At 45.3% G+C, this 13633-nt stretch overlaps 1 protein-coding gene across 1 annotated transcript; it reads left to right on the top strand.

Moving 5' to 3' along the window:
- The first annotated feature begins 583 nt into the window (after positions 1 to 583).
- Positions 584 to 13140, top strand: mrpl16 (mitochondrial ribosomal protein L16). Its single transcript, XM_078546885.1, has 4 exons — positions 584 to 732; positions 4683 to 4754; positions 11135 to 11283; positions 12632 to 13140. The coding sequence occupies exons 1-4, from the start codon at positions 666 to 668 to the stop codon at positions 13115 to 13117; spliced, it is 774 nt and encodes a 257-aa protein (XP_078403011.1). The 5' UTR covers positions 584 to 665; the 3' UTR covers positions 13118 to 13140.
- The last annotated feature ends 493 nt before the right edge of the window (positions 13141 to 13633 follow it).

Here is a 13633-nt window from a genome sequence, read left to right as displayed (position 1 = left end):
CCCTTTTAGTCTTATTTCACCCCACCCCCACTAGAACTATCTGTACCTTGCGTGTCCTGCCATCCATTCTTAATTAGTACATTCTTTTAGATAATATCACCACCTTCAACACCTCTTTGTTCCTTTGTCTGTGACATCTTTTGGTTATCTGCTCCTATCACTGCTTGCTTGTCCCTACAACCACCACCCCCCAGCACCAACTTCTCTCTCCCCCCCCCCCCCCCCCCCCAACCCAGCTTATATTTCACCCCTCTCCTATTTTTACTTAGTTCTGTTGAAGGGTCATGAGGACTCGAAACGTCAACTTTGTTCTTCTCCGCCGATGCTGCCAGACCTGCTGAGTTTTCCCAGGTATTTCTGTTTTTGTAATGATATAGGAGAAACTAGCTCTAAATAAGAGGGAGACCCAGGATAAAGAGGAGAAATTGGAGATAAATTGAAGAGGAGCTGAGAAGGCAATGTAGCTCAGAGGGTGAATGGCAAAGACTGAGACCTGGAAATCAACAGGTAAGGGAGCAAGGGTTTCATTGGCAGACGGTGAAATCAGAGGACCAATGGGAGAGAGGCATAAGGGGACCGATAGGAGAGCGGGATCGGGGATTAGTCCCGCCTCCCACCCCTGCCAGTCGCTGCTGTACCCGGGATGGTTTGAGTGAGACACCGCCATGGCCTTTCTGCTCCGGCGCCTGGGCCTCCTCCGCCTGGCAATCAGCAACAACTCCGGGAACTCAGGTAGGAGCTGCGGCCGGGAACCAGTCCTCATTGGGAAGTTATCCCGAATTCCGGCCCCGGGGTGAGCCGGGCCCCGGGCCCCGGGGTGAGCCGGGCCCCGGGCCCCGGGCCCCGGCCCCGGGGTGGGCCGGGCCCCGGCCCCGGGGTGACCCGGGCTCCTGAAGGCAGTTTCCCATCAGAACTGTTACAAATCAACGATACCATTTAATTGAATTCCAATCTGTCCACCTCTTCCTGAAGAGAAATCTTGATGCTCAGAATTTGCTGTTGGTTATTGCACCAAATCTGATGCTGTGGCTAAAAGCAAAAAACTGCGGATGCTGGAAATCCAAAACAAAAACAAAAATACCTGGAAAAACTCAGCAGAGTCTGGCAGCATCTGCGGAGAGGGACACAGTTAACGTTTCGAGTCCTCATGACCCTGTTCTGTTGAAGGGTCATTCGGACTCTAAACGTTAACTGTGTTCCTCTCCGCAGATGCTGCCAGACCTGCTGAGTTTTTCCAGGTATTTTTGTTTTTGTTTCTGATGCTGTGACTGTTGGTGAAATCACTATCTTCTCTTATGTTTAAGCTGCAGGCTTACTGAAGAAAACCAGATACTGTATATTATAAGAGCAATTATTCTGAATCACATGTGTCAACAACATTTGCTGGTGTGACATTTGGTTGAGTTTGCTATTGTATTCCACACGCTCTGGCCTTGTATCTTTTGTATATGGTCTGGAGAAAAGTGAAGGGAAGGGTAAAACTCCAAGAAGTATGACTAATGGGAAACAAAGCAGCAGGTTAGCATGTGGGGGGTGGATTCAACTTCATGGAAAATTATGAAAAAACTGAAAAGAAAGGAGAACCCAGGAGAGGTTATTAAAGTCTCCAGAACACAAAATAGGACAGAGTGTTTGGAAAGGGCTAGGAATCTAACTTCAAGCACATCAGATAAAGGGACGACAATAAGAAAGGGGACAGGAAATACAGGACTGAAGGTGTTGTATCTGAATGCACGCAGTATACGAAATAAGGTATATGAGCTTGTGGCGCAGATTGAAATTGGCAGGTATGATGTGGTGGGCATCACGGCGACATGGCTGCAAGGGGTTCAGGACTGGGAGCTAAATATCCAAGGATATACATCCTATTGAAAAGATAGGCAGGTTGGCAGAGCGGGTGGGGTTGCTTTGTTAGTAAGAAATGAAATTAAATCGATAGCAAGAAATGGCGTAGGGTCAGACAATGTAGAATCTGTGTGGGTAGAGTTGAGGAACCGCAAAGGTAAAAAAACCATAATGGGAGTTATGTACAGGCCTCCGAACAGTAGTCAGGATGTGGGGCACAAGATACACCAGGAGATAGAAAAGGTGTGTAAGAAAGGCAAGGTGATCATGGGGGATTTCAAGATGCAGGTAGACTTGGAAAATCAGGTTGGTAGTGGATCCCAAGAAAAGGAATTTGTGGAATGTCTACGAGATGGCTTTTTGGAGCAGCTTGTGGTGGAGCCCACTAGGGAACAGGCAATTCTAGATTTAGTGATGTGTAATGAGGCAGATTTGATAAGGAAGCTTAAGGTGAAGGAACCCTTAGGAGGAAGTGACCATAATATGATAGAATTTACCCTGCAATTTGAGAGGAAAAAGCTGGAATCTGATGTAACGGTATTACAGTTGAATAAAGGCAACTACAGAGGCATGAGGGAGGAGCTGGCCAGAATTGACTGGGAGATGAGCCTAGCAGGAAAGACAGTGGAACAGAAATGGCAGGAGTTTCTGGGAGTAATTTGGCAGACACAGCAAAAATTCATCCCTTGGAAGAAGAAGCATACTAAAGGGAGGACGAGGCAACCATGGCTGACAAGGGAAGTCAGAGACAGCATAAAAGCTAAAGAGAAAGCATACAATGCGGCAAAGAGCAGTGGGAAGCCAGGGGATTGGGAAGCCTACAAAGACCAACAGAGGACAACTAAAAAAGAAATAATGAGGGAGAAGATTAAATATAAGGGTAAACTAGCCAGTAATATAAAAGAAGATTGCAAGATTTTTTTTAGTTATATAAAGGGTAAGAGAGAGGCAAAAGTGGACATTGGGCCGCTGGAAAATGACGTTGGAGAAGTAGTAGTGGGGAACAAAGAAATGGCGGAGGAACTGAATAGGTACTTTGCGTCAGTCTTCACGGTGGAAGACAGGAGTAACATCCCCAAAGTTCAAGAGAGTCGGGAGGCAGAGGTGAATACGGTGGCCATTACCAAGGAGAAGGTGCTAGGAAAACTGAAAGGTCTGAAGGTGGATAAATCACCTGGACCAGATGGATTACACCCCAGAGTTCTGAAGGAGATAGCTGAAGAGATAGTGGAGGCGTTAATGGTGATCTTTCAGGAATCACTCGAGTCAGGGAGGGTCCCAGAGGACTGGAAAATCGCTAATGTAACCCCCCTGTTTAAGAAGGGAGTGAGGCAAAAGACGGGAAATTACAGGCCGATTAGCCTGGCCTCGGTTGTTGGTAAGATTTTAGAGTCCATTATTAAGGATGAGATTTCAGAATACTTGGAAGTTCATGGTAAAATCGGGCAAAGTCAGCATGTTTTCATCAAGGGGAGGTCATGCCTGACAAATCTGTTAGAATTCTTTGTGGAGGTAACGAGTAGGTTAGACAAAGGAGAGCCAATGGATGTTATGTACTTGGACTTCCAGAAGGCCTTTGACAAGGTGCTGCACAGGAGGCTGCTCAGTAAGATAAGAGCCCATGGTGTTAGAGGCAAGGTACTAGCATGGATAGAAGATTGGCTGTCTGGCAGGAGGCAGAGAGTGGCGATAAGGGGGTCATTCTCAGGATGGCGGCCGGTGACTAGTGGAGTTCCGCAGGGGTCAGTGTTGGGACCACAACTTTTCACTTTATACATTAATGATCTAGATGAAGGAACTGAGGGCATCCTGGCTAAGTTTACAGATGATACAAAGATAGATGGAGGGACAGGTAGTATTGAGGAGGCGGGGAGGCTGCAGAAGGATTTGGACAGGTTAGGAGAATGGGCAAAGAAGTGGCAGATGGAATACAACGTGGGCAAGTGTGAAGTCATGCACTATGGTAGGAAGAATAGAGGCATTGACTATTTTCCAAATAGGGAGAGAATTCAGAAATCTGGAGTGCAAAGGGACTTGGGAGTCTTAGTCCAGGATTCTCTTAAGGTTAACTTGCAGGTTGAGTTGGTAGTTAGGAAGGCAAATGCAACGTTGGCATTTATTTCGAGAGGACTAGAATATAAAAGCAGGGATGTGCTGCTGAGGCTTTATAAGGCTCTGGTTAGACCACATTTAGAATATTGTGAGCAATTTTGGGCCCCGTATCTCAGGAAGGATGTTCTGGCCCTGGAGAGGGTCCAGAGGAGGTTCACGAGAATGATCCCAGGAATGAAAGGCTTAACATATGAGGAACGTTTGAGGACTCTGGGTCTATACTCGATGGAGTTTAGAAGGATGAGGGGGGATCTGATTGAAACTTACAGAATACTGAAAGGCCTGGATAGAGTGGACGTGGGGAAGATATTTCCATTAGTAGGAGAGACTAGGACCTGAGGGCACAGCCTCAGAGTAAAGGGAAGACCTTTTAGAACAGAGATGAGGAGAAACTTCTTTAGCCAGAGAGTGGTGAATCTATGAAATTCATTGCCACAGAAGGCTGTGGAGGCCAGGTCATTGAGTGTATTTAAGACCGAGATAGATAAGTTCTTGATTGGTAAGGGGATCAAAGGTTACGGGGAGAAGGCGGGAAAATGGGGTTGAGAAACTTTATCAGCCATGATTGAATGGCGGAGCAGACTCAATGGGCTGAATGGCCTAATTTCTGCTCCTATGTCTTATGGTCTTAAAAAACGTCAAGGAACCTCCTAATCAATGGATGTTATTATTTCATTCTTATTATGTGATTATTCCATGTTCAATAACATCTACATTCATTACAGGCCCATATCAGAATTATACCAAGGTTCTCACTGTTGGACTGAAGACATATGAGCATCCTCCCAGTTATGATGGTGAGTTTGAAGAAACTTTGCCCCAGGCTTTGCCCTTCTGTAAGGCAGGTTGTAGTGAAGGTGATAGCAGCAGGTGTACCTGATAGGAAAGAAAAAAATCATTTGCTTGTCAGAGTAGTGGATATATTAATGCTGCTCTCCCGATAGCTTGGTGTGTAAGTGCACCACAAAGTATTGTTTTGAGCCACGTAAGTTGCTGGTTCGACTGTTGAAACTGTGTTTAAATTGGGCAGTATTTTGGGGCACTACAATTATTCATTGAACTAAGGAAGTTTAAAAATGTGGCCAGGGTTGCAGCTCCTGATACCAGTTTCCAATGGCGAGCCATAGCAGCATTCTTGCATCTGAGTCAGATGGTCTTGGTTTCAAATTCCACTAAGGGTTTTTTTTAATTCAGTCATGAGCTGTGGGCGTTGCTGGGTAGACCAGCATTTATTGCCCATCCCTAATTACCCTTGAGAAGTTGGTAGTGAGCTGCCTTTTGGAACCACTGCAGTCCATGTGGTGTAGGTACACCCACAGTGCTGTTAGAGAGGGAGTTTCAGGATTTTGACCCAGCGACAGTGAAGGAACGGTGATATATTTCCAAGTCAGGAGGGTGAGTGACTTGGAGGAGAACTTCCAGGTGGTGGTGTTCACATCTACCTGCTGCCCTTGTCTTTCTAGATAGTAGGGGTTTTAGGTTTGGAAGGTGCTGTCTAAGGAGCCTTGGTGAGTTCCTGCAGCACATCTTGTAGATGGTACACACTGCTGCCACTGTGCATTGGTGGTGGAGGGAGCGAATGTTTGTGGATGTGGTGCCAATCAAGCGGACTGCTTTTTCCTGGATGGTGTCGAGCTTCTTGAATGTTGTGGAAGCTGCACTCAGCCAGGCAAGTCGAGAGTATTCCATCACACTCCTGACTTTTGACTTGTGTAGTAAATCAAAAGATCCCGTGGCTTTATTCTGAAACAGAGTTCAAAATCTTTCCCCCATTGTCCTAGCCTTGTGAACTTGCTAATCAAGCTGCAGAGTATGTGATGTTGGTCAAGGACACAGTCAATTCCTGTATCAGCATCACTGAACCTCATTATTATTACATTGCTGTTTGTGAGAGCTTGCTGTGTGCAAACTGGCTGCCTGATTTCCTGCATTATAACAGTGGTCACACTTCAAATGTACTTAATGGGCTGTAAGTCACTTTGGAACATGCTAATGTTGCACAGGTGCTATCAAAATGAACTGTTGTTTTCTTTTTTGAGGGATAGAAAATTAGGAGATGTTTTAAGATTAAATACAAGAAATTAGGACAAAGCACAGGGGGATTATGAGGCTGTAGAATGCACTATCGGAGTGAGTGGTTGAAAAGGACCATGTCAATTTTGAAAATTAGTTCCGACAGTGGAAGGAAAGAGGGGGTTAAAGAGATAGGGCTAGCACATGCAATTTAGATTGCTGCTCATGTGGAGGATAAACACCAACTCTTACTGGGTTGGGCTCAACAGTTTGTTCTGTTTCTGTTGTAATTCCAACCATAGGTACCGAGTGTTGCAGCTGCAGAGTGAGTGTGTATAATGTTGACTGAGCGCGCAGTCAAACTCGGTTGTGATTGGACCACTTGGGTGAATAGCCTTTTGGTGCTCACTGCTTAGTCTAGTTGCCTGTAACCTGTGGCTCTGAAGCCGCATCTGGTCCTTTTAGCATCTCATTTGTGGCTCCCAGCTTTTCCAGTTGGATGGCATTATTATGAAGAGCCATGTTTTTACTGTGGGATAAAAAGCTAATTATTATGCTGCACTCTATAGTTTTAACAGGAAACATCAATGTGCACAGGAAACATCAATGTGCTTTAGATAAAGCTGTTCTAGTAGTATTGCTACAGCATGGTTATAGATAATGATTGATTTGAGGAACAGGTTTTATGGTTGTTTCTAATATAGGCGAGATGATAAATTATTCTGAATGTGCTATTTGAGCTTTTTTAACCATGAGAATCAATAACTAAAAAAAATTGTCTTAATTCTATACACCTTAGGTGAGAAGCACAATATAAAAACCAACAAGGTAACGGCGCTTTGCAAGGAGGCTCCATGTGGCAGGGGAAATGGTGCCCCAGCTCAGTCCTCTGTCGTGCTGGAATGACCTGTTTTGGCTTGGCTGCATCAACTGTAACTCGGGCTGCTGAATGTATCAGTCATCTCCCTAATACCCCTGGCCTAGACTCAAGCAATGTTTGCTTTGGGCTGGGCATAAATGAAATAATTATGTGGGTTGAAATTCTGGCACATCTGCCAAAACCCGAGGGCATATATTTACCAGCTTCAGCAACACCCTCTTCAAACACATGTATGAAAACAACCAATATTCATGTGTTTTGCAATTCATTTTGCCCTAACACAGCGTGAATTATGTTCTTTAGATTTCTCTCATCCTTCACCAGTTGTAAGGTGTAGGGTATACTTTCAACATTTTTTCCCAAAATGGGCTGCTTTTCACATGTCAGCATTGATCTGCACCTGCCAATTAGCTGCCCACTCCAATAACCTATCATCTGTCCTCCTAAATCCCCTCTGTCGACTGTTGCCTAATTTGGTAGCATTGAACATCAGTATTATTCCTCTTGTGGTTTTGTCCAAATTGTTTATATAAATAGAAAACAAATCTGCTCCCAGGACTAATGCCTGGGTAACAGCTGCTAATCCAAATAAATGTTGATTTACTCCTATTTTTGGCTTCCTTTTCCAAGATAGCTCTCCTTCTAGGCAGGTTCATTTGTTCTAGTGCCATGTTTCTTCATTTTTGTGTGTGTCACCTATTCAAGCATTTTCCACATGCATATTCACCACATACTTGCTTTAAATTTTATTTTTATTCCTTCACAGGAAGTGGGCATCACTGGCTAGGCCAGCATTTCTTGCCCATCCAAAATGCCCTTGAGGAGGTGGTGGTGAGCTAACTTCTGGAGCTACTGCAGTTCACATGGTGTGGGTACACCTACAGTGCTGTTAGGAAGGGAGTTACAGGATTTTGACCCAGTGACAGCGAAGGAACGGTGATAGTTCCAAGTCAGGATGGTGTGTGACTTGGAGGGGAACTTGCAGGTGGTGATGTTCCCATGCATCTGTTGCCCTTATCTTATGTGATAGAGTCAGGGTTAGGAAGATGCTGTCAAAGGAGCCTTTGTGAGCTGCTGGGGTGCATCTTGTTGATGGTACACACTACTCCTACTATGCGTTGGTGGTGGGAGTGAATGTTTAAGGTACTGGACCAGGTGCCAATCATGCAGCCTGCTATGTCCTGGATGGTGTCGAGCTTGTGTTGTTGAAGCTGCACTCATTCAGGCAAGTGGAGAGTATTTCATCACACTCCTGGTGGACAGGCTATGGGGAGTCAGGAGGTCAGTTACAAGCCACAGAATTCCCAGCCTCTAACCTCCTCTTGTCGCCATAGTGTTTATATGGCTGGTCCATTTCAGTTGCTTGTCAATTGTAACCCCCAGGATGTTGATATTGAGGGATTCACTGATGGTAATGCCATTGAATGCCAAGGGGAGATGGTTAGTTTTTCTCTTCTTGGCGATGGTTAACTTCTCTCTTGTTGGCGATCGTCATTGTTGTCATTGCTTATTACTTGCCATTTATCAGCCCAAGCCTGAATATTGTCTAGGCCTTTCTGCATATGCACATAGACTGCTTCAGTTTCTGAAGAGTCGCGAATGGTGCTGAACATTGTGCAATCATCAGCGAACATCCCTACTTCTGACCTAATGATGGAGGGAAGGTCATTGATGAAGCAGCTGAAGATGGTTGGGCCCAGGACACCACCCTGAGGAACTCCTGCAGTGAAGTCCTGGGTCTAAGATGATTGACCTCCAACAATCACAACTATCTTCCTTTGTGCTAAGTATGACTTCAACCTGATGTTAAGGGCAGTCACTCTCACCTCATCTCTTGAGTTCAGCTCTTTTGTCCATGTTTGGACCGTGGCTGTAATGAGGTCAGAAGTCAAGTGGCCTTGGCAGAACTCAGACTGAGCATCAGTGAGCAGGTTATTGCTGAGTAAGTGCTGCTTGATAGCACTGTTGACGACACTTTTCATCAGTTTGATGATGATCGAGAGAAGACTGATGGGGTGGGGTGGTGAGGTGGCGGGGTGTAATTTGCCAAGTTGGATGTGCTCTGCTTTTTGTGGACAGGATATACCTGGACAATTTTCCATATTGCCAGGTGGATGCCAGTGTTGTAGCTGTACTGGAATAGCTTGGCTAGGGTCAAAGCTATTTCTGGAGTCTTAAGTCTTCAGTACTATTGCCGGCAGGTTGTCAGGGCCCATTGTATTTGCAGTATCCAGTGCCTTCAGTCATTTCTTGATATCAGGTGGAGTGAATTGAAATGGCTGAAGACTGGCTTCTGTGATGGTGGGTACCTCAGGAGGAAGCCGAGATGGATCATCCACTTATCACTGCTGGCTAAAGATTGTTGCAAATGCTTCAGCCTTGTCTTTTGCACTTATGTGCTGGGCTGTCCCATCATTGATTATGGGTTATTTGTGGAGCTGCCTCCTCCAGTTGGTTGTTTAATTGTCCACCATCATTCAGGACTGCAGAACTTAGATCTAATCCATTGGCTCTGAGATCGCTTAGCTCTGTCTATCCCATGCTGCTTCCGCTCTTTTGTGTTCAAGTAGTCCTGTGTTGTAGCTTCACCAGGTCGATGACTCATTTTTAAGTATGCCTGGTGCTGCTACTGGCACACCGTTCTGCACTCTTCATTGAACCAGGGTTTACAGATTGTGTTTGAGTACAATTCTGCTGCTGCTGATGGCCCACAGGCCCTCATGGTTGCCCAGTCTTGAGTTGCTAGATCTGTTCAAAATCTATCCCAGTTAGCAAAGTGGTAGTGCCACACAACACGATGGAGGGTATCCTCAATAGGAAGATGGGACTTCATCTCCACAGGGACTGTGAGATAGTCACTCCTGCCGATACTGTCATGGACAGATCTGTGATAGGTAGATTAGTGAGGACGAAGTCAAGAAGGTTCTTCCATCTTGTTGGTTCCCTCATCACATGCTGAAGACCCAGTATAGATTCTATGTCCTTTAGGACTTGGCTAGCTTGGTCATTAGTGGTGCTACTGAGCCACTGTTGGTGATGGACATTAAAGACACCACCCAGAGTACATTCTGTGCCCTTGCCACCCTCTCTGCTTCTTCCAATTGGTTTTCAACATGGAGGGGTGCCGATTCATCCTCTGGGGGCGGGGGATGCGGTGCAGTACGTGGTGGTCAGCAGGAGGCTTCCTTGCCCATGATTGACTAGATGCCATGAGACCTCGTGATTCTGTTGTCAATGTTGAGGACTCCCAGGGCTACTCCCTCCCGACTGTACACCACTGTGCCGCCACTTCTGTTGAGTCTGTCCTGCCCGTAGAACAGGACATATCCAGGGATGGTGATTGTGGTGCCTGGGACATTGTCTGTAAGGTATGATTCTGTGAGTATGACTATGTCAGGCTGTTGCTTGTCTAGACTGTGAGACAGCTCTCCCAATTTTGCCACAGGCTGTTAGTAAGGAGGACTTTGCAGGGTCGACATGGCTGGGTGTGCCATTGTTGGTTTTCAGTGCCTAGGTTGATGCTGCATGGTCTATCCAGTTTCGTTCCTTTTAACTCTTTTAGAGGTTTAGTACAATTAAGTGGCTTGCTAGGCCATTTCAGAGGGTATTTAAGGGTCAACTGCATTGCTGTGGGGCTGGAGTCACATGTAGGCCAGAGCAGTAAAGGACGGCAGATTTCCTTCCTTAAAGTATATTAGTGAATCAGATGGGTTTTTAACGACAATCAACCGGCTTTTAAGTTCCAGATTTATTAATTGAATTTAACTTCCAGCAGCTGCCGTGGTGGCTTTTAAACCCATGTCCCCAGAGCAGTAGCCTGGGCCTCTGATATCTAGCCCAGTAACATTACCACCACGTCATCGCCCCCCCGCCCCCTTTTAAAATTCCAGTATTGTGCCCCAAACAGTAGTTATTGAGCACATCTCGCCCTTTACAGGTGTACACTGATGTTCCTTCAATAGAAAGACCTCCATTTATGTGGCACCTTTCACAACATTATTATATCCCACAGTGCTTCACAATCAATGATTACTTTTGAAGTTTAGGCACTTTTGTAATATAGCACAGGGGTTCTCAGCCTTTTTGCATCTGAGCACTTCCCCTCTTTAAAACATTTTACAGACCCCTCTTGTGTAATATAAGAACCTTTTCTGTATTCAAATGAGCTATACAAGGAAACATTTTTTTGTGAAAGGAAGGCACAGGCTTCTGAATATAAATATTTGCTGGGGTGCAGTGAGTCGTCGGGATGGTTGGTTGAAGCCTGTGGGTTTCTCTTCTCAGATGTGACCATTCCGGAGAAGCCAAAGCTAAAATTCGTTAACAAAGTCCCCAACTACAAGAAGCCCAGGCGCTGGATGAAAAGGCTGGGAGACATCCGTGGACCAGCAAAACGGGCTAATACGCTCACCTGGGGACAGTATGGCATTGTCGTAAGTATCTGCATTTCCCCAACTGGGTGATCTCAAAAGCTATTAAACTTTTCTTAAGTGTATAACTAAAAATTGGTTTGATTATTGCTGTTGAGACCCCCAGTATAGTCCCCTTGTCTGCCCGAATGCCCTGGTGGCATCAATCATGGGGAGAATCCCTGGGCGTCTACAGGAGCTCAGCTGTGGGAGTCGATCGTGTGACTTAGCTGCTTGATTAGGAGAGCTAAATTACCAGCCTTGGAAATCTGTATTCCACAATTCGCTTCCCCAGGGTCAGTTGGTCAGTCCACAGCAAGTGTGAAATTGTCTTTCCTGTCCCTGCCCTTAGTTTGTCGGGAGTCACTCTTGGACCCAGCCTGGAACTGATGTCATCTGAGCCGTTTGGGCGGGAACAAATGTGTCTCCAAGATGACGATAAAACATGTTGAAGTATCTGGGATGGGCATTTTCTTCCATATGGATGAAGAAGGGGTGTACAATGAATAAAAGGCACCCTCTGTGCACTTTTGTTATCTTCAACATAAGCTGCAACATTACATGTGACCAAAATCTTTAAAGTGATAAGTAGTGAGCTGCTAATACTGGCTCTGGCAGTTGACTGCAGTGTGTGCAGCATGGACTGTGTACATTTTATGTAATATGGAGGATTGACAAAGGAACTGGGATTGGAGGAAAGAAATCCTGAGTGTGATGGAATTAATATGGAATTCTTTCATTCCAAATGCATCCGTCTGTAAAAGCAAAATAACAAATGATACAACAAATTTCGTAACTTGAAATTACCCAACTAGTAAGAAGTAAATTATGATACCCTTGCAAAAGGTAGGGTTGAGAAACTGGAATCACGAAGTGAGATACATTTGGCCATAGATTTGGAAGTTGCACTGTGTTGTATTCGGTAGGTTCATAGTTTATGTGTAACCTAGGCATGCTACTATTAACATTTCAAACTGCATTGAGCTCTTGCTGATGTCCATTCAGATCACTGTGAGACCACAAGTTGGGTGTTCTCACTTGGGCAGAGAATGCTGGCTGAAGCACAACCTGATGTGTGTAACCTGAATCCTTGCACAACACAGTTCAATACAGACAATGTGTGAGTAACAAACCAAAACAAAATGTTCTGTCAAAAATTAATTGTAACTCCAATGTTCTATTCATTCCTCTCCTCATTTTCCCCTCCCCGGTCTCCCCTTCCCCCCGCCTCCACCCGTACCCCTCCCCGTCCCCGTCCCCACCCTCTGTGTGTCTCTCTCCACCCCCCACCCCCCCCAACCCTCGGTGTCTCCTATCCCCCCTGGCCCCACCCTTGGTCTCCTCCCCTGCACCCTTCCCCTCCTCTTTGCAGGCTCTCGGAGGTGGTTATCTTCACTGGGGTCACTTTGAAATGATGCGCCTCACCATTAACCGACAGATGGATGCCAAGACCATGTTTGCTCGCTGGCGTGTAAATCCTCCATATAAACCCATTACACGCAAAGGATTAGGTCAGAGAATGGGTGGTGGGAAAGGGGCTATCGATCACTATGTCACCCCAGTCAAGTATGGCCGGATTGTAGTGGAGTTTGGAGGCAAGTGTGCGTTTGAGGAGGTAGAGCCCTTTCTGTCAGAAGTTGCCAAAAAATTGCCATTTCCTGCAAAGGCAATCAGCAAGAAACACTTGGAGGAGCTGATGAAGGAAGATGAGCAGAAGGCCAAAAACAATCAGAATCCCTGGACCTTTGAAAGAATTGCAACCATGAACATGATGGGAATCCGCAAAGTATTGAGCCCGTTTGACTTAAAATATCATGGCAAATTCTGTGGAAAATCACGTGTTCCTAATCGTGTGTGAAGATTAAAAAATCTGGCAAAATATTCCTTGTTTTTATATTTATTTTAGTTGGATAACTGGCTCTGTGTCAGAATACCTGCAATTTTTTTCTGTAGTGGTTTGACACAACTGAGTGGCTTGCTAAACCATTTCAGAGGGCAGTTAAGAGTCAGCCATATTGGCAAAATTCCCTAGATTCGGGGAAGGTTCCATTAGATTGGAAAAAGCAAATGTAACTGCTTTATTCATAAAGGGAGGGAAACGGAAAGCGGGAAACAGAAAGCAGGAAACTACAGGCCAGTTAGCCTAACATCGGTCATAAGGAAAATGTTAGAAGCTATTTTTAAAGATGTTATAACAGGACACTTAGGAAAATTCAATGCAATCAGGCAGTCAACATGGTTTTGTGAAAGGGAAATGATGTTTAACCAATTTATTGGAGTTCTTTGAAGGGGTCACATGTGCTGTGAATAAAGGGGAACTGGTGGATATGCTGTATTTAGATTTCCAGAAGACATTTGATAAGGTGCCACGTCA

This window comes from Cetorhinus maximus, chromosome 8, assembly GCF_964194155.1.
Source record: "Cetorhinus maximus chromosome 8, sCetMax3.hap1.1, whole genome shotgun sequence".
NCBI lineage: Eukaryota > Metazoa > Chordata > Chondrichthyes > Lamniformes > Cetorhinidae > Cetorhinus > Cetorhinus maximus.
This window is presented reverse-complemented; position numbering and strand designations above follow the sequence as displayed.

Excerpts from the sequence above, each read along its gene's own strand:
- mrpl16 (XM_078546885.1), top strand. The coding sequence starts at position 666 with ATGGCCTTTCTGCTCCGGCGCCTGGGCCTCCTCCGCCTGGCAATCAGC. Across the intron at positions 4,755-11,134 it reads GCATCCTCCCAGTTATGATG|ATGTGACCATTCCGGAGAAG; the intron begins GTGAGTTTGAAG and ends TTCTCTTCTCAG. Across the intron at positions 11,284-12,631 it reads GGGGACAGTATGGCATTGTC|GCTCTCGGAGGTGGTTATCT; the intron begins GTAAGTATCTGC and ends TCCTCTTTGCAG.